We start from the raw sequence: 25,738 nt of genomic DNA on the forward strand, positions 1-25,738 counted from the left end.
CATCATGAATGGCTACACAATACTTGCCTCTTTTCCACTCTGGCAAGCCTGGGCAATTCCACCTCTGTCAATTGAAGGACATTGAACTGAATTGCATGGGGGGGAATTTTCGATCTTTCTCCATTGGTAGATGATAGGAATTCTCCATTGTTCATAGGAAGCTGCTGGATGCTGAGACCACAACAATCCCTTGTTCAGTGAGGCAGTGGCTCATGCCCTGAGGTGCGTGCGTATGGAGGGGGGGCACGTTATGTGGAGCGAATGACCCAGATCTGCTCTTTCCCAGGAGGGAGGGAGGGAGGAAAGAGCCAGAATAGCCATGAAAGGTGGGAATGAGCAAGATGACGCAGTGGTAATAGATGTAATGGGTATTGCATCTGCTTTGCAGGGATGGGGCAAAATCAGCTCTTCACTGGGATGGACATACAACCCGGGCAAATAAGGGATGGAAAATCCCCATCATTTTCATTGATGATGTACATTACACTCAGAGGGCTTTTTGTATGTATCACAAAATAATTCAAATTGATTTCATAGTGATATAGGCCTGAAGCCACAGGGCAGTGGGGGGGAACAGTGCAAAGACTTCTTCTTTTTTGACAAAGCTGGAAGAGGAAATCTCAGATTTTGTTTGGGATTCTTGAACTAAGGCATCTTGGAACCATTTGCATTCTTATGAAAGGTGCCACTTACACTTTGGTATCATCCATGCTATTATGGATGAATGGCAGGCCTCGGATTCAGTGGGAGTTCACAGGAGCACAGCTCCTGAACCTGAGTTCCACTTCCTTGTCCATTTAATAGTATGTGCAGCTGCATAACAATCCCTGGATTTTATTTTGTGACTCAATCCTGATCAAAGGATTGATATCAAAGATTTATAAAATACTACTCCGCCCCCTTAACGCAGTGCCACACTCTTACCAAGGTGCCTGGGTCCGAGACCTGCACATGGAGCTGACTGAGGAGCAGTGGCAGGCTATTTGGTGTTCTTCCATATTCAAAACAAAAGCAATGAATGTTCAACTTCAAGCCTTAAAAGTCCTTACGCGATGGTACAGGACTCCAGTGCAGTTAGCACACTCATCCTCTATCTCGCCTCTCTGTTTTAAGAATTGTGGCCAGAAGGGCACATTTTTTCACTCTTGGTGGCTATGCCCAGTCATAAATAGCTTTTGGAGGCAAATCTACCAAGAAGTACTAGCTCTCACTTCACACTCTCCACCATTTACGCCTGAATACGCTCTTTTGAATCTTATAGGCACCTCAAACACTTCCGAACCTGTAGAGGAATTTATCTCGCATATGTTTGTGGCTGCTAAATTTGCAATAGCCCTAGTCTGGAAGCAGCAATTTCCTCCCTCACGACAGACTTGGTGGTTGAAATTGTGGGATTATTTTGTTTTGGATAAGCTTACTTATGATTTAGACCCCCATCGTTCTCAACAAATTGCTTCCCTGAGTTTTATAGAAAAATGGCATCCCTTTATAGACAAAGTGTTAGCTGATAACAATATTCCTAGTAACTCATACCATGCTATACTGATGTCATGTCAATTGTTGTTGTAATTTTGCTCTAAGATGGCCTATGGTGTACGCACCTACTTCCCTGTTCTGTATTGGTACTTGGTGCACACTTACTGATTTGTTGATGTATTTGTACCAGGTTTCTCGATTCAATAAAGCATTTTAAAAATTAAAAACAAAACAAAACAAAAACAAACAATCCCTGGATGAGCTCCACCAATTTTTCTACAAAATGGCTCGTGATGAATGGTAATGTGATTTGTTGACATGGAATGGTCTAACACCCTTGACATAAAATTCATGAAATAGTTATTGGAAGTCCCCACGTGACGTGGTGAATATCAGCAGTTAACACCAGGGTTTTTGAGCAGAAATGCACAGGAACACAGTTCGCGCTGGTGTGGCATCAAGAGGTGTGACCTAATATGCAAATGAGTCCCTGCTGGGCTGCTTCTACCTGCTTCTGCCCTGGTTAGCACAAATATAAGTGCATGGAATTAAGAAATGGAGGAATCTTATCTTAGAAAAGGGTCTGATATGTTAACAACTGGTGGGCATCTGGTAGGCTAGATGAGATTCTCTTGGTGACAAACTGATCTTCATCTAGAAACCTTAAATTATGAGCTGACTCCTCAACTAACTGGTCTCTGCACTTTCTTTACTCACACATGGGCTATAGGTCAATATAAACGAGTGGAGAGTGTGAAAAAACTGTAAATGGCAAGGTAAATGGGGAACTGATAATCAGATTAAAAAGCAGAATGTTTTGGAATATGCAACACCTCTTGATTTTGAGAACCATAATGCTTCTCCTGGAGAAGCTGCGAGTCAGCTTTGATCCAGTGTAGGAATTCATATGTCCTTCTCTAGACAGTTAGTGCTTTTATCTCTTGGCATTAATTTCCTGCATCTCACTAGAGAGAGGGATCGCCCTGCTGCCAGCTCATTTCCAGGACAGCTGTGCTTACCTTTTTGAAGTCTTGAGCATTGCACGTCTTCATTCCCTGAACAATCCAGAGCTTTAAAAAAAAATGTCAGCATACCCAGGAGTTTCCAGGATGCAGAACATGTGGCCCAGATGAGGCCATACTTGTTCCATGGGGCCTTCTAAATGTCTGTTAATTTGTCATTTCCCCCCTTACTTGTGAAGGATTTCAATAATCAGCATGTGGCCATTTAAATTTTTAGTGATTTCACCATCTTTTCCAAAAAACTTTATTTGAGCTTAAAGTTTTCTCCGCAGACATGTTGTTCTTAGTTAGGAATACTACCTTATTACGCTTGCTTCCCTTTGCTCTGCTAATCACAGTGCATTTGCATTCCCTCTGTCTGTCGCATCTGTGCTCCTCTTGGATTCCAGATATTTTCCTACCTGCAAAAAGGATTGCTTTTGGTGGCTCGGTCTTGCTGCATAATCGCCTTGCTCAAATCCCCCACCACCTGCAGGTCCTTTCAAGTCCTCCCATCCTGTTTGACACACTGGCAAATTTCCATACTTCCTGTACTGTATTCCCTAGATTTTTTTTGTTCCTCTGCATTTCCTTTTAGGCAGCCACACTGGCCTTGTATGGATTTCTGAATCTGGTTGCTCTGTAGTCAGCTTTCATTTGCGCTCAATTCCCTTTTAGCTAGAAACAGATCTGGACACACTCTCTCCTCTCCTCTTCTCCTTGGATCACAAAACTATCAGCCAAGGAGCTTTGATAGCGGCCAGCTTGACTGTTACCCAGAGGCGCTTCAAGTTGACAGCAGAATCTCATGGGATTTTCTGCAATAGTTCACATTCCATCCTAGCACAGGAACAAGATGGTGGTGGACAGTTTGAGCACTGCCTTTTCTGATCTCTTTCACCCCCATGCAGTATTTAAACAGTGTACTAGGAGATGGATTCTAATCCAGATCCACGGCCAGAGTAAACTAGGCACAATCTACAGAAGGTAGGATTTTAAATGTTTTTATGGTGAGAGTGAAAAACCCCTTATGCCAGTTATGAAGAGAGATGTGTTCTGCAGTATTTTCTCCAATTTTGGGAAGACTCATCCAGGTTAGATCCAAGGATTTTCTGCCTACTCTCTTCACTGCTAGGGCTTACCTCTGCAATACTATGTCCAATAGCTTTTTTTAGGAAGAAGCGGGATATTGTCCTCACAGTGATATTTCCAGTGACTCCTTGGTGCAGACAGACCTCTGATTATTTAAGATTTTGCCCTTTAGGCAAAAAGATTACAGTACACTATTTCCTGGGAAATAAACCTGTGCATTCCTCCAGTTGGAAAGAAAAATATACCCCAGGGACTCCCTCCCCCTTCAATCCCACACATTAGCCCCTTGAAATTGCAAGCACTGATGCTTTAAAACTGACAGTAGACAGGTATTTGGTGAGCCCCACCAAAAAGAATCCTTTAATATATAGCAATAATGAAACAGGATACACAAAACTCAACAGAGCTGTCAGCACTTGGGACACAGGGACTCCCCAGCTCAGGAAACCTGGCCACAAACCACAGTTTGGTTCTTCGCAGTCAGATAACCTTTGGGATCTCTTTGCCACCATCCCAAACGCAACCTCAACTCAAGTAGGTTTCTGAGTGGGATGGAGGGGAATGAATGGCAGGCTCACACGGGCGCACACACTCATTCGCACAGATGCACGCACACACATTGTTTTGGACTGACTCGCGCTTATTTCTGGGGCTCAAGATTAAAATGAGTTAATACTCAGCATCCAGATCCTACTTTGGTGGGACACACAATGTCAAATGCAAGGGACAGGCCCTGGCTATGGCTAAATGCATCAAGTCTCTGGATGGTGCACGCAGCCCCATGTGGAATGGTCTATATTACAATCTAGGAAGCTTATGCACATTTATACAGAGGACTCTTGCCCCAAGGCTGGGAAGCCCTAGAGACTGTACAACAGAGTGATGCAGCTTGCTTTTAAATATTTTTCCCCTCCCTTCCCTCCCTCTCTTTCCTTCCACCCTCACTTTTGTTTCCTTTAGTGTTTCTACATTATTTACATTGTTGTGCTTGTAGACGATCCATCCGTAGATGGAGACAGTCTTGTCGGTTGTGTCCGGGGAACTGTCTGTTCTCTCAGCCAGAGATGTGTTGCTGTGCTGCTGTAGTCCGGTGGGAAGCAATGGAAAAGTTTCCTGGCTCGAGCACTCTGTGTGGCTCTTTGATGGGAACCAACCCTTTGGAACAGGGAGCGTGGACAGGTTTTGGATCAGGATTCTGGCTCATTCTAACACATCCAGGACCTTGGGTGCTGCCAAGACAACCTCAACTGCTGTGTCCACCTCAGAACTGCGGAGTTTGGATAGGCAGAGCTGGTTCCTGGGGGGGGGAGTCCTGGTCCAAAGATATGCAAGAGCAAAGCAAGCAAGCTCTGTTGACCTCTCCCAGGCACTGCAGATCTCTGCCCTTCCTGGCAGCGGGTGGCTGAAGAGCATGAGGAAATGTATAAACAAGGAGATACCTGTTCCACTGTATAGCTTCACATGTTCAGGCAGATCTGATCTTCCCAAGACTAAGATCCAGCAAAATGCATAGGAAGAAAGTGAGAGCCATCAGTCCTACCAACGTTTGAAGGAACTGCTCAGCTTTGTTCCTTCCTTCCTTCTCTGGCTGCAGATTTACAGGATGTCACTTGGGTAGATCAACAGGGACAAATGCAGCTGCCACGTGTCTGGACTGGTTCTTTTTAACCTGGTCTGAATCTCTTGATAAAACCAAATTCTTCATGAACAATCCCCACCACCAGCACCACTATTTCTCCTAGGCCAGAAGGCATCCCAAAACAGCCAGAGCAAGTTGCCCCAGTGTCCACAGGACCGCCTTCTACAGGGTAGAGGCAATTCTGACAAAATGGGACTACTGCCTGGCCAAAGTTCCTGGGCTGCCTTATCACTGTTCTGATACGCTGGTAGGACCCTGGGGGCTGGGGTGGGGGGGCACTGCCACTGTACAAGGCAAGATCTCTCTCTTTGATGAGAGCATGGGAAGTTATGGGATGGATTGTTTGAGCGTGTGTGTGTGTGTGAGAGAGAGAGAGATGTGCAGGTGTGTGTACATGGTGCGTGGACCTTGGTGACTGTGTTCCACAAGCGGTGACTTCAGTTGTTCTCAAACAAAGAAAGCAGGTCATCGTTGCTGTTGTTGGGGAGGTCGGGAGGTCCCAAGTAGGAGAGCAGCTCATCTGGATTCGTCAGCTCAGGAAGAAGCTGAGTATGACATACAAAGAATGGAGTTACTGTCAAAGCTTTGAGCTGCAGAGCAGTGCAAAACACACTTGGAAGACAAACTGGCAGAAGGAACCCTTTGGGGCAGGGAGTGGGACACCAAGTTTCTTAAAGCATCCATAGAACTGTTTGCGACTGCTTGTGCAACAGCCATCTCATCTCCTACCTAACAACCAAGCCCTTTGTCCTGTCTTATTGGCATGCTTTGAACAGAAAACGCTCTCCCTCTTGAAGAAAATGTCATGACTGCTGTGACTGAGCTCTGAGCAGTATTTAACACACGCCCTTCCCGATTTATACGGACTCTGCTTTTTTGAGGAAAACCAACAACTATGGCACTGTATGCCAATGTGCAGAGAAACTGCTCAGATTTTGCAGGAGGAATTCATTTCACCAATGCTGGGGCCTACCTAAGCTAGTGAACACTTCTCATTCTGCCTTGCAAGACAGGTCTTTGCTGTGTGTGTGGCTTTCCTGGTGGAAAGGGAATGTCGGTGCAACAGAAGGAACTGGCAGGGGAGTGATGAGACTATTACAACCTCTATCTTTGCCCCAATTGGAGTATCTAGAGAGTTGGAATGGGCACTGGCATCTAAAGGGAGGATCACTGTTTAGCCAGACCAGGAGATCTTTTTTTTAAGGAGAGGGAATTCTGCATTGTCTTAACATATAGTGATGCTTTTTAGTATCACGAAATAGGTACTGAAACTCTCCAGACATAATGAAATATAGTATTAAGCCTTAACAAGAAGTTTGAAAAATGGTGGTGGGGAGGAAATGGGGCTACCTGAGAGAATGAACAGGGAGGGACGGTGGCTCAGTGGCAGAGCATCTGCTTGGGAAGCAGAAGGTCCCAGGTTCAATCCCTGACATCTCCAAAAAAGGGTCCAGGCAAATAGGTGTGAAAAACCTCAGCTTGAGACCCTGGAGAGCCGCTGCCAGTCTGAGAAGACAATGCTGACTTTGATGGACCAAAGGTCTGATTCGGTATGGCAGCTTCATATGTTCATATGTAAAAGCTGTTTGGAGAATCCTCCCACCTAATGCTTCAAAATATTGAGGCAATGTCATGTTGACAGGAGTGAGGCAGCACTGAGCAAAGACCAGGCGAGACAGGAATTCCCAGTTCCAGTGGCTGGACAAGGCAGAAAGAGCAGCAGATAGCTAGATACTTGGGACAGAACAGCCTTCCCTTTGTACAGTGGACTCACTGCCTTGCTTCCTCACTGCTTGGTTTTGGTATCCCAATAGGCGACACTCAGTTCTCAGGCAAGTTCAGAGTGATATGTGAAGTACACATGGAGCAATTCTTGGATGATATTGATTAGTATTCATTCCAATGTGGTCTCCACCCAAGTTTCAGAACTGAGGCTGCCTTCACTGTTCCAATGGATATATATACTAGGAGATGGACGGGAGACTGCATACTTTGATTCTCCCGTCCTCTCAGTGATCATGGTATCCCTTCTGGAGTGCCAAACTGAGCCTGGGAGGCACCACATCCAGGTGGATTTGTTCTTTTCTGAATGGCAGGTCTCAGATGGTGATGTTGGAAAACTAGTCCCTTGACCTTGGCCCTCTGGTTTGTGGGGATACCACAGGTATCTATGCTGTGCAATGTGTTATGTACAACAGCTGGGGGAGTTATTCTGGGATTTGTTGTCAAAATGTAGATGACCCTCAGCCTTCTTGTTTCCATCTAACCTTGGGAAGGCAGTGGAAGTTCTGAAATGGATCAACAATGAAGTGGATGGGGTGAACAAGATGAATCTTAATCCAGGCAAAACAAAGATGTTTTGGGTCAAAAACACAACCGATGCCTTGAAAACATGTGCCTGCAAGTCTGGGGGCCCTTGTGGATCCAAGCTGCTCTTGGATGGTGAGGAGCACCTTGCACCAGCTTTGGCTAGTTTCCCAGATGTGCCTCTTCCTCAACAGGTTACCTGTGCCTTAGCACAGGGGTGGCCAAACTGTGACTTGGGAGTCACATGTGGCTCTTTCACAGATGTTGTGTGGCTCTCAAAGCCCCCCCCCCACTGGCTGACTTGGAAAAGGCATTTGTCTCTTTAAATCACTTCTCCATGCCTTTCTTCTTTCCTTCCTTCCTTCCTCCCGACTCTCAAGCATCTGACATTTATTCTATGGCTCTTATGTTAAGCAAGTTTGGCCACCCCTGCCTTAGCACTTTCCAGACTGGACTACTGTAAGGCATGTGTATGGGGCTACTTTTAAGGAGTGTTCAAAAACAGCAGCTGGTTACCAAACTGCTGGCTGGATTGAGCCACTGGAAGCACTTGATTTATACCAGCTGCCAGTTAACTTCTGGCTCAGTTCAAAGAGCTGCCCATTACTTTTAAAACCCTATATATGACCTGGAATCACAGTGCATCTCTTCAGAGGTCCTTCTCTTTGTGTCCCTTGTAATCTTTGATATGGTGAGTAGGGCAGGTACCCAGATAGAGGGCTTTTCTGGCTGTAGCACTGCAATTTTGGAACATCCCTGTAGTAAGGGAAGTTTACCTGGCCCCATCCTCTTTGACCTTTCAGCAGCTGTTGAAATCTGTTCTCTTGGATTTGCAAACTGCCTACGTTGCTGACCAACTAGAGACTCTTACTGGCTCCTGTGATGGTTTTTATTCCATTTTGAACCACTGCATCTCATTCATCAGTTTTGGTCTTTTAGATTTTCCAGCTGATCGTCAATGTGATATACTGTTTTGTCTGTGTTTTTGTTTCATTCTGTCATGCCATTACAGGTTTTGAATCTCTGATATACAGTTAATTTTATGTAGAGTACATTGCAAGCTTTATAACAGCTGTATATTTACACAGTTTTAAATTGATTTGATATCATCCTAAGATCCCTGTGAGGGTGGATGGGACAGAAATGTTTCTAATAAATAAATGAAGGGGCAGCCTGGGGATAAGCATAGCCTTTAATAGGGGGTAGGGAGAGTCCAACCTGTAAGGCATTGCTGATTGGTGAGGTGGCAGTGGGCATATGGGTATAGATATGGAGAAAGAGAAAAGGTGGCCTCCAATCCCTGCATGTCTAGCGAATAGCACCTAACCTTAATCACAGTATAATGCAGGAAAGATCCATGCATACCTCAACAGAGAGACTAAAATATGTCACCCTTGTATCAGGCTACTTTCTCAGAGCTCTCAGAATTCCTTAAGAATTGTCCTAAAAAGGCCAGAAGCTTGACAGTGGGAGATGGTGGGAATTAGCTCTTTGACAGGGCAGCATCTCTGATTGGGTCTCTTTGATGCAACAAGATAGCTAACAGATCAGCTTATGGGGATGACTGAACCTTCTCAAGGAAGCACAGGAGATCACCCATCCTGTCTGCCAAGCTGTGGCAGCAACCAAGAAGACTGCATTGTGAGGGCTTCCCTGCAGAAAGTTCCATCCTGTCCATTTTCTAGGGCTGGAATAAACCCTTACTGGTTAAGGTCTAGCTGGACCTTCATTGCTGGCCGCTGCTTCAGAGCAAGGCCTTTTTACTTCCTACAGTTTGGTCAGAATGGCTTTATTGCATGTTGCAAAGCTTATAATATACTAGGAAAAAGAGACGAGAGGGTTAGAGTCATGGTACTTACATCAAGGGAAGGCTCTGACCCTTCTGTAGCTCCAGGCATCCCTGGCTGTCCCACCATCCCAGGGCCAGGATTGAAGGAGAGATCGCCTGCATGTGCCTGACCTCCTGACCCCGACTGTCCAATGGGCTGTCGTGATTGTGGTGGGGGAGGGTTCCGATGATGCAGCTGCTGCCCTGGCTGGCTGGTGAGGTTGGGGTTGTTTATCCCCTGCTGCACAGGGTTGTGGGAAGGATCCATCCTGCTAGATGGAGGCATCTAATGGCAAAGAAGAACAAAACAATAAGGCACAACACGGTGGACACAGGCTATTTTCAGGGCATTTCTGGTTAGTATATCCACTCTCATACCTTCATGGCCCCTGACTCCTCCTTAACACATTAAATTCCAAACAAACATAGACACTCTCAACTTCTCTTCAAAATGATAAAAAGAGGTAAGAACTATAATGATAGACCCCTGCTTCTGGGTTGTGGCTCCAAGAAAGACATATGCATATATCCACTCCACAACAAGAAGATGCATGTTCTGTTTTTGCATTAAGGAAAAAAATGCATTTCCCATCTTTGCATGAGACCGGGAAGGAGAGAAAGCATAATGCAAATTCAGAGTATTCCAGGGATGAATGGCATCTTTGTCATCCAAATGGCCACAATGTCATACAGAACTGAATTATACTCATCTAGAATTTTTTCTGGTATAATTAGCCATCAAATACCATTTGTATAATTTTGGGGAGAAGCTGTTGCCCAACTCCTGGTTGCCGACAGGGAAAACACCTGTTCTTACAGAAGGCCCAAAGAGGGGGCCTACAAGCACAGTTTGCAAAATGAGGACTATTGATATTTCAGGGCCTTTTAAAGCTTGATGTTTTTCTGCTTTACGATTTCCCTACATCCCATAGAGATGGTCGTATAGCTAACACCGACTGCAAATGCTATTGGAAAGAGACAAAAAATGTGAAAATGTTCTCTTCCTTCCACATTTCTGTGCCGCGGCACCAGCTTCATATCAGAGTGGGTCTGTTGCTGAAATCATTTGGTTGTGTGTCATTGTCAGACACATGCAACCGTTAAGAGAACCAGCAGTGCCACAAAAGGGAGCTGGGGTTATGCAGAGAGATGCTAAGTTTGGGCTGTCTCTAAAATGAAAAAAGAGAATCAATAATTGCATTTACTTATATCCACAAATCCTGCAGGTAGGATGACATGGACCTCTCTTCATGTTTGAACTCCCAGCTGCAGCAGCTGTTTGAAGGAATGTCTGAGCAGTATGCTGGAGGGTAACTGGATAGCTGCTGGGGATACACTGGGGATCAATAAGGGGTTTTAGGCTTCATGGGAGGCATTGCACATCCCTCTTCCATTGCCCATTTTAACTATGGCGGGCTTTTTATGGAAATACAACACAACAGCGGCCCAACAACAGCAAGTGCTTATACAGTCCAGCTAAGGGAAAGTCATGCCCCAGCCACTCAGAGGTCCTGGGAGAAAGGGTGAGAAAAAAGTGTGATGGTGGTGGATCAGTCTTCTTATACTACTGGCAAAAACAAATGATTGTGACAAAGATGGGGAAAAGTGCCCTGGGACTGCCAAGGAATGGTTTTAGGGATGGCTGGAGAGACACTAAACCAGCAAATGCTCAGTATTTGTCCCCCGCCCCTCCCTGCTCCAGACCAATCATAATTTCGTGCTGAAGCAGTGAAGCTTTGTTGCTGCAATCTTCCCTTGAGAAATCCTCAATAAGCTTCCTGAGAAATTCCACCATGTGAAAAACCCCTGGGCTAGAAGGGTAAGGATGCACCATCAGCCCTATGTTGCCCCCTGGTGGCTAGTTCAGGTTACAAAAATAAAAATCCAGGAGCCATCTCATTCACAACTGTGGGCAGAATCGGCAATCAAGTGCGTCAGTGTCACATGAGATGCATGGAAATTGATGGCTGTATGTTCAGTACCTCTGGAAAGCAGGCCTAAGAGGAACTCCAAATCCAAAGCTATTTCTGAAGCTGTAAGCTTTACTACAAAGTCAATGCATATATAATATGTCACAGAAGTGAGTACACCCCTCACATTTTGTAAATATTTAAGTATATATTTTCATGTGACAACAATGAAGAAATGACACTTGACTACAATGTAAAGTAGTGAGTCTACAGCTTGTATAACAATGTAAATGTGCTGTCCCCTCAAAATTACACAGCACACAGCCATTAATGTCTAAACTGCTGGCAACAAAAGTGAGTACATCCCTAAGTGATAATGTCCAAATGAGGCCCAAAGTGTCAATATTTTGTGTGGCCACCATTATTTTCCAGCACTGCCTTAACCCTCTTGGACATAGAGTTCACCAGAGCTTAGGTTGCCACTGGAGTCCTCTTTCACTCCTCCATGACGACGTCATGTAGCTGGTGGATGCTAGAGACCTTGCACACCTCTACCTTCTGTTTCAAGATGCCCCACAGATGCTCAATAGGGTTTAGGTCTGGAGACATGCTTGGCCAGTCCATCACCTTTACCCTCAGCTTCTTTAGCAGGGCAGTGGTCGTTTTGGAGGTGTGTTTGGGGTTGTTATCATGTTGGAATACTGCCCTGAGGCCCAGTCTCCGAAAGGAGGGGATCATGCTCTGCTTCAGTATGTCACAGTGTCACAGTACATGTTGGCATTCATGGTTCCCTCAATGAACTGTAGCTCCCCAGGGGACAGCACATTTACACTGTTATACAAGCTGTAGACTCACTACTTTACATTGTAGCCAAGTGTAATTTCTTCAGTGTTCTCACATGAAAAGGTATACTTAAATATTTACAAAATGTGAGGGGGCGTACTCACTTCTGTGACATACTGTATGAACAGATCAAGTGGCTCAAATCCTTTGTATCCAGAGAGCCACCAATACATCACTTGTTCTCCTTTTCAAAAACCCGTGGAACCTTTCAAGCTATGTAAAAGTTATACCTTCGCCCACTACGAACTCCCCCAAATCCAGCAGTATCTGCCATGGTGGAAGAACATAAGAGAAGCCATGTTGGATCAGGCCAATGGCCCATCACACAGTGGCCAAAAACCGAGGTACCATCAGGAGGTCCATCAGTAGAGCCAGAACACTAGAGGCCCTCCCACTGTGCCCCCCCAAGCACCAAGAATACAGAGCATCACTGCCCCAGACAAAGTTCAAACAATCTGGTGTGGCTAATAGCCACTGATGGACCTCTGCTCCATATGTTGATTCAATCCCGTCTTGAAGCTGTCTATACTTGTAGCTATCACCAACTCATGTGGCAGTGAATTCCATGCATTAACCACCCTTTGGGAGAAGAAGTACTTCCTTTTATCTGTTCTAACCCAACTGCTCAGCAATTTCATTGAATGAAGAAAATCTGGCAAGCTGTTCGAGGTACATCCAAGGAAAGCTGTGGATGTACATGGGGTAGACATCCTGGAAAACAACAGTTGCCCTAGACCTATGCCTGCTCTTCTCTCCCCACCCCCTTTTCCACTCTGTGGGGTTTCTGACTCACTTGTCCAGTGATAGAGGGAGCCGGTGGCTTTTCAGGAGTCAGCAAGCTGCTGGGAATGTCTGATTGATAGGAGATGGGGGGAGGTCCTTGGTTGAATTCATTTAACGTTGGGGTACTGGGGTTCACGGCAGGGAATGAATCTGAGAATGTTCCTGGGCCAGAAAAGCTTGAATCTGCAAAACAAATCCAGATCAACTGAGCAACAAGAATAATCAACCCCTGGGTGTAGCTTGCGACAAAGGCAATCCTCCCAGCACATGGGGCAAAGGCAGAAGATGGAAAGGGTATCTGGACATGAGAAAGGGGCATGGACATCAAAGAAACCACTCTTTCAAGCTGATTTATGGTGCTGCCCCACTTTTTAACCCCTTGTGAGAAGCAGAGAATCTCCTTCAAATTTGTTTGCATTTCTTTCTCATTTCTAGCAGTCAGAAAGAAGATGAAGATGAAGATATTGGATTTATATCCCGCCCTCCACTCCGAAGAGTCTCAGAGCGGCTCACAATCTCCTTTACCTTCCTCCCCCACAACAGACACCCTGTGAGGTGGGTGGGGCTGAGAGGGCTCTCACAGCAGCTGCCCTTTCAAGGACAACCTCTGCCAGAGCTATGGCTGACCCAAGGCCATGCCAGCAGGTGCAAGTGGAGGAGTGGGGAATCAAACCCGGTTCTCCCAGATAAGAGTCCGCACACTTAACCACTACAGCAAACTGGCTCTCCAAACTGAAACTCAAGATTGCTACTAGAAAAGGGCTTTTGTATTCACTAAGCTGCCAGAAATCATTTCTTTTTGAGGGCTATGCCCAATACCTTGCCATTGGCTACTGGAAAGAATCCACTGTACATACGGTACATTAAATTTTTGACGATGAGTAAACGACAACCACATCAATGCTGGCTGCATCAGTGGTGATTGCAAGACCAACTCCATGGGACACAGGCATTATATCCAGAGCTGCAAAAGACCCACAAGCTAAAAATTCCAAATTCTTGGGAAGGCAACACTCTCTCCAAAGAAAGGGTTGCACTCTTGGTAAACAAAGTGCCTTCCCTCCTGCCCCAGACAGAAGCCTTTGCGTCTCAGAGGCTGACTCACTTTGGCTGGTGTACTCGCTGCTTCCGCTGCCAGCAGACGGGGGCTGCAAGGGTACGAACGGTGCGGGGCCGGGTCCCAGGGCAGCGATCATCTCCATGACATTGGGCATCACCATGTGGGTGGGGCTCATGGTGCGGCAGCGCTTCAGCACGGGCCCGTCCTGCTCCTCCTTGATGTGGATGTCAGGCTTGATGGGCACAGGCTTCCAGCTGCATGTCGGGTCGATTGTGATCTCTTCGTAATCGGAGCTAGACGAGAAGACAGGTGCGGGTCAGAGGAGAAGCCTCAGGCAGGGTGTGTGTAAAGTACTGTCAAGTTGCAGCCAACTTTTGGCAACCCCACAGGGTTTTTAAGGAAGAGACTAACAGAGATGGTTCACTAGTGCCCACTTCCACGTAGCAACCCTGGTGTTTCTTGGTGGTCACTCTCCAAATACTAACCTAGGCTGACCCTGCTTAACTTCCAAGATCTGACAAGATGAGGCTGGCCTGGGCTATCCAGGTCAGAATCAGGCTGCTGGAACCAATAGGAGATCGCCAGCCATGGTTATCCTTGATCTGGTGCTTTCAAGGAGCATGCCTGGTAGCCATTGCAGGCTGTCAGACTGCAACAGGGAAAAGGGGGACCAGGCTGGGAGCTCTCCTGCTATAGCTGGAGATCTGTCCCCTGCACTTAGTTCAGACATAATGCAAAACCACAGTTTATCTGTACAAGGGTGAGTCTGCAAAACCAGGATTTGGCTTAGTGACAATCACTCAAACAATGGAGGGCCTCAACAAAAACCAGTTTCATTGTCTTTGCTCTGGCTCGGTGCTTTTAGTTGGAGAAATGGGGCTGTGGAATCAGCCAGGAGCCCCTCGTTTATATGTCACATGAAACCATCATGTCACTCTCTGTGATTACTGACCTGTGGCTTAATTAGCTTCAAGCCATGGCTGTATTCCCTGGTTTGATGGTCCCTAACTAACTGCAGAAAGTGGAATGGCTCACATTTGGATGATCACACTGATCACTTATACCAAGGGGTTGTGTCCTATCCCAAGTGAGTGAAAGCGCAGGCTTGCAAAGTTGCATGGGCAACCACAGAAGAGAGGAACACACTCCTCCGTTGTGATATCATGTTTTAGGGCAAAACTGTTTGATCATAACAGAGAGGCACGTTCCTCCCTTCTGTGGTTGCCCAGGCAACTTTGCAAGCACACTCTCTCACTTGGGGCAGCACACAAACCCCTGGTATGCTCTGGCCACCCGTAAGATACAAGACTAGATCTAACACTACCAAGTCATATCTTGGAACAATGTCTCCCTTTATGATATTGCAAATTCCAGAGACCAATCACCCCCTCCCCCCACCTTTACAAGTTTCCTTAGACTGAGATGGACAGCAAACCTTATCAAAAGCTTTTGATTCATTCCAAGTTGGCCTTCTGGGCTTCAGAAAGGGCCTCATGGTCTAAAACCAGAGGCTGAAGTGAGGCCAAGGACGTCCATCTTAAAATAAAGACCTTCTGTAAACAACTGCTCTCTCTATCTCTATCTTTCTCCAGCTTTTGGCTGAGCCCTTGCATGATGCTGGGTCTCCTTTGCTCAAAGGTTTGTCCTTGGTAGTGTTAGATCTAGAGGGGATGCTGCAGCGGATGACTCGCCAAGGCCAGGACTTTGCTGCCTCAGTGCCCAGCAGGTTTTATCTGGTTCCTTCTTGTTTATGTCAAGCAATGCTGTCTTTTTTTTTTCTTTCCAGGCAGTGAAAATTTGGAGCAGGAGGCCCTCAAATGGTGGAAGGGAAGCTCTGCACGCTAGCTGAACCGCTGCGCAGCCTAGGACAGGAAGGCTCATCTGTGCTGATTGGTGTGGCCGCTAATCAGCCAGCCAGATCTTGGAGGCTGAGAGAAAACTCAAAATTACCTCACTGCGAGGCAAAGGAAATGATGGGGTGGCATTTGTGAGAGGCAAGGGTGTGTGTCAGTGAATGGGATGAAGATGCCCGTTACAATTCACTGGCAAGGGCAAGTGGCAGGAACTCAGAACAGGGAAATCAAAATGTCTGCGGTATCTTTCAGTATACAAAATGCCTTCCGAATCAGACATCTTGTAAACAACAAAACAAACATAAACCAGGATCGGAATTTAGAGAACTGCAGCAGGGGCCCACACCCATGGTGATGTCATCATCGCCTACTTCCCAGATACTTTTCAAAAGTGGTGTGCAATAGCGGCTTTATGGGCATGATTCAGACACACCGTGAAACTATGGCTTGTTTTAACTTTGGCTAGATTGTGAAACAGGATTCGGCTCTCAAACAATCGTTCAAATACTGGTTTCCCTTGACAATCATTGTCTTTGTCATCTTTATTCCTTCCCAGCCTTCCTCACAGCAACTCAGCTGGTATCCTGGCCTACATTGTGGCAATGGACAATACGTACTGTGTTTGTACCTCATGTGAAACCACAGTTAAGACCAGGGGTGGCTAAATTTGCTTAATATAAGAGCCACATAGATAGAATAAATGTCAGATGTCTGAGAGCCACAAGCCAGGGGGGGAGAAAAGCAAATAGATGGGTGAGGGATAGGTGGAAAGAAAACAACTTTAAATACATTCTCCAAGCTGCTGCTTGGCTTGGCTTGAAGACATGATTTAAAGGGAAACACCTTCTCCAAGCTGGCTGATGGGGTGATGAGGACTTCAAGAGCCACATAATATGTGTGAAAGAGCCACATATAGCTCCTGAGCCGCAGTTTTGCCTCCCCTGGTTAAGACCAAGCTTGGTTAATAAGCCATCTGAACCATGACTTCAGATCTTGGTTTGATAAGCGCTAGTGAACCAGTTAGTGGAATAGGCTGCATTTGGATAATCACACTAACCACAGTTTAACAAAACTATACAGTTTTCCGTTATGTCTGAATGGAGTCCCTGCATTCAAGAATTCTGATCCTGATGAACAGCAAACAGGACTGCCAAAAGCAATTCTGCACAGCTGCCTGGGTTCCAGAGGGCTTTGCCCTTCTCTTTCCCAATAGAATATTTTCATCTCAGTCTGAACCCCAGACAGGAAGGGGTGTGGGTGGGAGACAGACTCCAACCCTCGTCTGTCCTCTGGTGATAAGACAGCGTGGTCACAGCCAGTATTGAATACAAGAACCAAGGAACGGATAAACCACAGGACTTACTTCTGAATATAGATCAGAATACCCAACATGTACTGATCCACTTCGAGTCCCTCCAACAAGGCTGTTTTACTGAGAATAAAGCAAAGGGGGGGGCAGTTAATACACAGGGAAATGTGCAACCTGCGGACTCCCTTTGAGAGTCTGACTACATACAACTATTGATTCTCAGCAAGTTCTTTTCACTTCCCTCTCTCTGCACACAAGCCCTTGAGGTTACTGCACTGTTACCAATGTTTATCAAACACAGCAAAGGGCAGGGAGTGTGAGACACCTTGCCAGAGTTACACAATTGGCAAATGGACTGCTGAACCTCTGATTTGTGCTGCTAGACCTCTGGTCTGTGCTGCTGTTTTAAGGACATAAGTGGCCAACCAGAGGCCCCTGAAAGGTCTACAAGCAGGGCACGGAGGCCAAAGATTCCCTCTGTTGTTGCCTGTTAACATCCAGTATCCCAAGGTGCACTGCCTCTAGACATGGAGGTTTTATTTAGCCATCATAGCTAAAAAGCCACTGACATACCTCTCTTCCACAAATGCATCTAATCCGTTTGCAAAGGCATCTAAGCCAGCGGCCATCACTACCATTCTGTGGCAGTAGTGAGTTTCACCGTGTTTGGTTCAACAACTCCTTCTGCAAAGGCCAATGGCCCAACTCTGAATACTCACTTGCAAACAGGACACCTCCATGTCCCCCTTTCACAGTTCAGCTGCAAGTAGGACTCCAGGTCGAAGCACTGAACAAAGACAGAAAGTGGGACAATATAGCTGGAGAGAGGCCGTCAGAAGTTGAAGGGAGAATTTGGAAATGGGGCCAGTGAGTCTAGCCTCAGAGCATCAGTGGAGAAGATGCTCCCCAAATGCAGGCTTCCAGCTAGTGAGAATGATCTGAAGACAGATGAAGAGGTCCTGCTGCTGCAATTAGGTAGATTTGGGACCTATAAGCTGCCTTGGATGGAAGGTCACCTGAGAAATGCATAGCCACTCCGTGCTCATCGGAGGACAGCTGGGACAGAAGTAATAGCTAAAATGCAAATGTGGCTGGCAGGGCTTAATAAAAGGCATGACTGTGATTGTGCTTCTGCGGAAACATGGGAAGCGGGGCTGGGGTTGGGGAATCACCTGTATGTGTCTGCAATCATGACCCCTTGCAGGAAGCTGAATTCTCCGGAAAGTGATGGGGCACTTCAGAGACACCTTGATGGCTGTCTGCTCCACACCATCTTCGCCGTTTGGACCGGGAGTCCCGGGGATTGTGCCACTGCTGAAGTTTCGCTTTACTGGGGTGTTGAGAAAGAAATGGTGTTGCAAGCTGCAAATGCTATGGACAAGTAGCCAGCACACATCACAGATGACAGGGACCAGCTTTCTAGAGCTGCTGGGAATAGCGTTTTTTGGCTGCAGCTTGGAGCTCTCCCCCATTTCGAGTCTGCCCAGCCTCCCTTGACCCAGTCTCATCATCAGAGAGTGTGCAGGGTTGGTTGCCCCCATGTGAGGATGATACCCCGTTCTTCTCTCACTGCAGAGGCATTCACAGTGGCACTGGAATTTCTGCAGAGAGCTATTCCAGGCAGTGCCATCTCATGCCTGCCACCAGAGTGCTTTTTGTCCACTTTAAAAAATACATGGCAGCAAGCTATATTGAAATAAGGACAGTATAGCAATGTATCTATTACTGATTTTTAAATTGCTGGCAAAAGCTTGCCAGCAGTGGGATGAGGGGAATAGTGGGCACAAGGGGTGTAACAGAAATCCATACTTTTCTGTCCACACTTTTCCTAAATACACTTTGGGTATGATCTGTCAAGAAAGATTCTATCAAAGCAGGCTTGAGACATGGAAGCAAAGGCAGCGAAAACATGGAAGGAGGATGACCCACAATGTCTTGCAGAAGCCCCCAAAAGAACTGCTGCAAAAGGCCCCAAAAGAACCCCTGGAGGAAGGAACGCAGGTCTCTCACACTGCTTTCTTATGCTCTGGGTGTTACTTTGCATTTCTGCTGGCAGAGTCCTTTTGTTTCCTTATTCCTCATCAATCAACTTCAAGAACACTATCACTGCCTAGCTCTAAAGTGGACGAAGGATGAGAAATGCTGTAGCTCAGTGACCAAGAGAGAAGTCTGCACATAGGAGGCTTCAGGTCCATTCTCCCAACACGATCTCATACAGCAAGAAGGGAGAAGACCAGTGCCTGAAACCCTAAACAATACACTGTTTAAGGCTGACAATACTAGACTGGATGGAGTATGCATGTTCATTCTGTATGCAATGTCCCCCAAGATACAGAGAAGCGCTGTGGGCAAAGGAAACAATACGTCTTTTTTTTAGTGCCACACTTCATACGAACAACTGAGGCTTCCTTGCCCCAAGTCAGACCAAGTTATCTAGCTTTTTGCCCACTTTTTGCGCTGTGGGCAAAGGAAACAACACATCTTTTTTTCAGTGCCACACTTCATACAAACAACTGAGGCTTCCTTGCCCCAAGTCAGACCAAGTTATCTAGCCTGATAACTTTATTTCCCAGGGTTCCAAGTTATTCCCTAAATCTGCTGCCATACTTATTGAAGGTATTTGTATTTTCCTCCCAATCTCCATAAAGGGAACCAAGTTGGCTTTTAGAAAATTGTTTTAAAAATGGCAGTTTATAATAAGCCAAATGTCATAACAACTGCTTGCCAAACTAGTATCACACAAATCACAGAAACCTACCCAAACGACAAATGCTACCTCAGTCCCAAATCCAGGTCTGCAGCCAGACTGAAATGGGACAAGGGCAGACATGTCACCCAAGGGATACTTTCAGCTGGTGATGACAGAGGATGAACCTGGGACCCTTGGCCTGTGTAATTATGATTCCTTCCTGTCACAAGTCCTTCTGATTTGTTCAGGTCCCCAAATGAGTTTTACTGCCATTAAAGGTAATTTTGTGGACAGAAAGGTTCAGAACATTCTCAGTGACAGCACATTCAGCACGAAATGCTGGGAAAGTCTGCTGGACCAGCTCACTGTTCAGATTTTAAAAGGCTGGCCAAAATCTTCTGTTGAACAAGGGGTTGGGATGGCTAAACTGAGTTCTGAATTCTTTGCCACCGATTACTTGCTACATTTCCAATCTGCTTTCTAGCTTTCTATTGTAGTTTTCTCTATATTACATTTTAAAATGTTTAATGCTGCGGTTTTTATAATTTATTTGTGGTTGTAACATAAGCTGCCTCAACTTGGATTAAACAGCAGGAAACTGTAAATGAAATCAAAGGGCACTGTAAGAAAAACCACCCTTGTGCTATAAGGCAGAAATCAAATTGGAACAGAAAGAACTCAGGGCTGTAAGGCTATCCTGTCAATGCACTTCACATTTCTAATGCCATGAAGGCCCTGGAAGAATTGGCTCATAGCCCCTACTCTGCACAGAAGAGACTTCACTGCCTTGAAGAATCCAGAAGGAGAATCATGAGTGCTGGGTCCAAATTTATACATGATGCAAAGAGTTGCATACTTACTTTTGGTGATACAGTGCTCGGCCGGCAGCAGACGCTTCTTTATTAAGCCTTGCAAAACAGACCGCACGGAGGGCCTGTGTACCAGCTGCAGGACAAAGAGGTGAGACTGCAACAAAGAAGAAAAGGAGAAAGTTAGCAGTGCCACCAAGGAAGATCCCATGCAGGTGAGCTGCTGCTTCTCTGCTTCAACCATCACACAAAACAGGAAGCCGCCTTATACTGAATTGGACCCTTGATTCATCAAAGCCAGTATTGTCTAGTCAGACTGGCAGCAGTTCTCCCGGGTCTCAGGCAGAGGTCTTTCACTTCACCTACTACCCCATCCTTTAGCTGAAGATGTCAGGGACTAAACCTGGCATGCCAGCAGATGCGCTGCTACCAAGTTGTGCCTCCTCCCTGATCAGCTTTCCTGTATTTGTGTTAAGAACTAGGCTACTGCAGCAGCCAGGAGCATGAGCTTGGAGGCCTCTGATTCAAATCTCCTTTGAAATGCAAACTCACGGAGCAGCCCTTGACAAGTCACTCTCTTGCTGTCTCAGCTCCTCAACCTGCAGTACTGGGGTGATAATACTGACCTAACTGACTGCAGCTGTTGTAACAAGGGCTGAGAGAATGCATGCATAGCACTATATGACAATCAGGGGTCACTTTGTAGAAAAATAGGTGGTGGAGCTCATCCAGGGATTGTTATGCAGCTGTACCTACTATTCAATGGACAAGGTGGGGAGGAAGAGGGGGAACCCTCAGAAAGGTTCAGGAGCTGTGCTCCTGTGAGCTCCTGCTGAATCTGAGGCCTGCTGATAATTATTGTATATTTTACAGCAGTGCTTGCAGTGCAAACTGGGAAAGGCCCCATTGCAACTCAGTACCAGACTGTCTATTCCACACTGCACTGCAGTTCCCTATTATGTTGTGCAGCAATGCTTTCTGTAGCTGATTGGCATCTTTATCCTCAGTGTCTCGTTTCTGCTCTCTGGAAGAAAGAGCCTGGAACCCAGACTGCGAGCGTCTTCACATGAAGGTTTTGCTCTGCCCCCTGCTCCAAGCAGAACCAATGAGGGGCACATCCTTACCCACCACCCAAGTGTTCTCCAGCTTCACTGGTTTCCTCCAAATCTGCTTTGGTTCAAGTTCCCTCTCCAAAGATCATTCTCAAAGTAGGTTTATGGAGCAGGGATGGGAGCACACAGATGCCTGTGCTTTCCTGCCCACATTTGGCTCCATCTTTCTTTCCCCTTGCGCACCCTTCCCCCCCCCATTAGTGGGAGGCTTTCTGGGGTTTTTAAAAAAAATATGCAATTCATGTGTACCCTGCCTTTCTTCCCAAAGCAGCTTACATCATTCTCCTCACCTCCATTTTATCCTCACATCAACCCTGTGAGGTAGGTTTGGCTGAGAGGCTGTGACTGGCCCAAGGAGCTTCCATGGAAGAAGTGGGGATTCAAACCAAAGGTCTCCCAGGTGCTAGTCTGACCCTTAACTACTACACCATACTGACAGTAGATATATCATTATAGCAGCAAACAGAATTACAGTATAGCGATATATCAACTACTTTTTTTTTTGCAAGCAAAACCACTCTTATGGCAAAGGGGAGGTGGCAGGCACAAGGGGAAATACAACAGAGAATGAAGAATCCCTCTGCATGGAAGCTCCACTGGTAGCAACGATGAGAGCACAACCAGAAATCATCTCCATAGGGAAGCAGAAGTGTTATGTACTGCCCAGGGCCAAAAGGAAGGCAGCATAAACATTTTCCCTAATATAATGTATGTCTATGTTGAATTTCAACTAATTTGCTTTGGGAGCGCTGGAAAACAGAGGATTCTTACCATAGATAAGTACGTGGTGCAAAATAAGCAGCTGGAAGCTAATTAGCGTAACTTACTCAGCAAATAATTTGGATTTCTTGCTGGAGGGTAGTTGTTCTCAGTCTAGCATTCATACACAACTGTGACTGGGAGCTTTTAAAGTAGGGCAATGGATAAGATGGCATTTGGTGGATGCTTTGTATTATTGGGAAGAGGGGGAGAAATCAACACAGTGGTTGTATGGCTTCAGGCTTTCTGCAGAACAGTCATCTCAAAAACAAGAGTCCAAGAACTTACACAGCAGCAAGCAGTGACAGTGATCTGGATGGTGTTTCTCCCAGGCTGGCACACCTGCTTTAGGTAGAGGGGCTTGTGTGACGTCTTGTTGTCTCCCCGCTCAATGGTCAGGGGTGTTGCATTCACGCTGACCTGGACTGAGGCTGGCCAGTTGGTATTCATTTGTCGGTCCTCATGGTGGTAGCATTTAAACTGCAGCTCCAAGTCAGGCCTACAACAAGATGAAAGACAAATGAATAGAGAGGCCTGTATGTAGGAGAGGAGACTAAAGAACAAGGATTCTGGGCTGGCTTAGTGGCACTAAATGTGCTCCTCTTTGGAATTCCCAAGTGGAGAAAACAGCGCCTTGTGCAGGAATATCCCACTTTTCCCACATGTGATGGATGTCAAGTTGAGGGGCCAAGGCCTTGTTGGTAGGGAACAGATGAAAGCTTCTGATCCTTCAAACACTAAACTCAGACCTTCACGTCACTGTCACTTTGTGATGACAGTTATCAACTCGCTATGGCTATTGAGATACATTTACAGCTGTCTTACACCTGTGCATTTACAGCTGCCCATTGGTTCATCTTCACAGTCTTCTTTATTGACTAGTGAAGACCCTCTGTGGTCTTAGAGAGAGTCTTCCCCAGCACCTGCTATTTCAGATCCAGGGATTCCACTTGGGACCTTCTGCATTCAAAGCACATGCTTTACTGTTGAGCAATACCTCTCTCCTCCCCAAAGGAAGGGATACTAGGAGAATACATGTTGCTGCACCCAAGCTGGAAGCAACCAGTCACAGAATGGTACTGGAGGCTTTATATTTGTTAAACAATGCCTCACAGAGGTCAGGAGAGAGGGCATCTCAGCTGCTTCCAGGAAAGCATCTTTGCTGATTCCACTGAATATAAGATATTTCTGCAAACTAAGAAATACTCATATCTATCCAGGATGACAAAGACAGATGACAACTTGTTTTTTAAAAAAACAAACCAAAACAGCTTATCCAAATAGCCCCCTGACTGTTTTAATAATAATGATTACATGCCATCAGGATGCAACTGGCTTACGACAACCCCCTCATGGGCTTTTCAAGGCAAGAACTGAGCAGAGGCAGTTTACCACTGCCTGCCTCTGCTTAATGACCCTGCTATTCCTTGGTGGTCTCCCATCCAAGTGCTGACCATGGCCAACCCTACTTAGCTTCCAAGCTGTGACAAGCTCAGGCTAGTCTCAGTTATTCAGGCTGCTCTGCTTGTTTTAGAGCATGCCAAGTGGAAGCTTGTGATGTCTCCTTCTCAGCGCTTCAGAAAAGCCTTCCGGAGAAGAGAGTTTCACAAAAAATATGGAGCAGCTTCTGAAAATGCCCCTCTGTATGCTTGGGTACATGTCGGAAAGTGAAGAGGGAGCAAGGAAGGCAAGAAGGATGTAGGCCTAAGCAGGACAGAGAGGTGAGGCTCATGACTAGCACTGTGAGCCATTCCAGTGTGGACTCTGAAGTACTGATGCAATGAATTTCCCAGCAGATTCTGCCCTTCCGGCTACACAGTATCTCATCAAACCCTGCCCTAGTTCAGTCTCAAGGCCAGTTCTGGATTAGAGAGACAGAAGCTGCAATTCTCCTGTTGAGGTAAAGGCAGTTAGAAATAAAAACATAAGAGAAGCCATGTTGGATCAGGCCAATGGCCCAGCCAGTCCAACACTGTCACATAGTGGGCAAAAAACCCAGATGCCACCAGGAGGTACACCAGTGGGGCCAGAACCCAAGAACCCAGTGGGGCCAGAACCCTCCCACTGTTGTCCCCCTAGAACATGGCTCTCACCTGAGCATCAGGGTCTTGTAAACAGAGTCCCTGAGCTGGAAGACATGGTTGCTGACTGCCAAGTTGTGCTGGAGGCGAAAAGGCTCCAAAACCACGCCGTCCCGCACGGGGAAGGTCAGCCGCAATTCATCACACGGGTTGCCTAATGGGGCAAAGGGAGAGAAAGAACCAGTGATGGGACAGGTGGACTGGAGGCGCAGAGGTGCAGGCAGCAGGAGGCACTGCAGAGGTACAAAAGGGGGCCCAACGTGATCTGGCAACCAGGGATGTGATAAGTGATAGTTGACATCTGTGGGCCAACAGTCTGGGCCAAACAGCAGACGATACGAAGAACAGCTTCCTTGCGGTGCCAGGGATCTCTTTTCCTTCAGGACACTGAATTTCTCAGACATTGTGGCAGAGGGAAAAGATTCTGCCTTCCTTGTATTCCAGACGTCATACAACCCAAGAGATTTCAAGTTGCCTCTCCCCCCTTCAGAGCACAGCACTCTGCCCTTCACCCAACTGTCTCTTCCAACTGCCACTCCTCAGATGACCAACATTCTCTGGTGTTTGAACTTGCCTCTGCAGCTGAATCCAGATCTAGTTGGATCCCTTTAGCAGAATGAAGCAATACAGCTTTTCCTGGAGTGTTCCTTTCTGGGTTGCAGGGTTTTTTCCTCTGTGTGTGTGTGTGTGTGTGACATTTTCAAATTAAAAACAAACAACTTTCCACAGATTTAAAAGCAAGTTGTTAAAGACAGAGCTGAGCTGAACACTTAATCCTTGACAGATTTATTTTGTACATGAAAAGGGGCTATTGACTTATTTATTTAGAGCCATCCACATACTTGGGACTTTATAGAATACAAGACAGCTCTGCCCCAGAGAACTTACAATCTAAAATTTAAGACAAAGATGACACTGGAAGGGATGAAAAGAGGCGGGACTAAATGGGAAGAATATGAATTCATTCCACTGCACACTCCTGGGCTCAACAGGGGAAGAGGGCTTAGGGGTTGGGCCTAGAATTTTCTTGAAAAATGTTGAGGAGTTTTCAGGAAAGACATGAAGGAAGTGGGTGAGGTGGCATCGAGCGGGTGTTTTAGGAGACAATTCCAGACATAAGGGGCAGCAGGGGAGAGAGTCAGGAGTCATTTGACAGGGTAAGAGACAATTGAGTGAGGATTGTGATG

At 46.2% G+C, this 25,738-nt stretch overlaps 1 protein-coding gene across 1 annotated transcript in view; it reads right to left on the reverse strand.

Moving 5' to 3' along the window:
• Positions 1-3,901: 3,901 nt before the first annotated feature.
• Positions 3,902-25,738, reverse strand: part of ZMIZ2 (zinc finger MIZ-type containing 2) — a 124,021-nt gene continuing 102,184 nt past the window's right edge. The window contains exons 10-19 of the mRNA XM_060250423.1: positions 24,564-24,705; positions 22,759-22,969; positions 20,651-20,756; positions 18,274-18,431; positions 17,821-17,888; positions 17,156-17,224; positions 13,985-14,232; positions 12,890-13,062; positions 9,375-9,629; positions 3,902-5,753 (exon numbers count right to left, since the gene is read on the reverse strand). Coding sequence (XP_060106406.1) covers positions 5,646-5,753; positions 9,375-9,629; positions 12,890-13,062; positions 13,985-14,232; positions 17,156-17,224; positions 17,821-17,888; positions 18,274-18,431; positions 20,651-20,756; positions 22,759-22,969; positions 24,564-24,705 — 1,538 coding nt within the window. The 3' untranslated portion in view covers positions 3,902-5,645. The remainder of the gene's footprint in view (positions 5,754-9,374; positions 9,630-12,889; positions 13,063-13,984; positions 14,233-17,155; positions 17,225-17,820; positions 17,889-18,273; positions 18,432-20,650; positions 20,757-22,758; positions 22,970-24,563; positions 24,706-25,738) is intronic.

Source organism: Heteronotia binoei, chromosome 12 (genome assembly GCF_032191835.1).
Source record: "Heteronotia binoei isolate CCM8104 ecotype False Entrance Well chromosome 12, APGP_CSIRO_Hbin_v1, whole genome shotgun sequence".
Taxonomy (NCBI): Eukaryota; Metazoa; Chordata; class Lepidosauria; order Squamata; family Gekkonidae; genus Heteronotia; species Heteronotia binoei.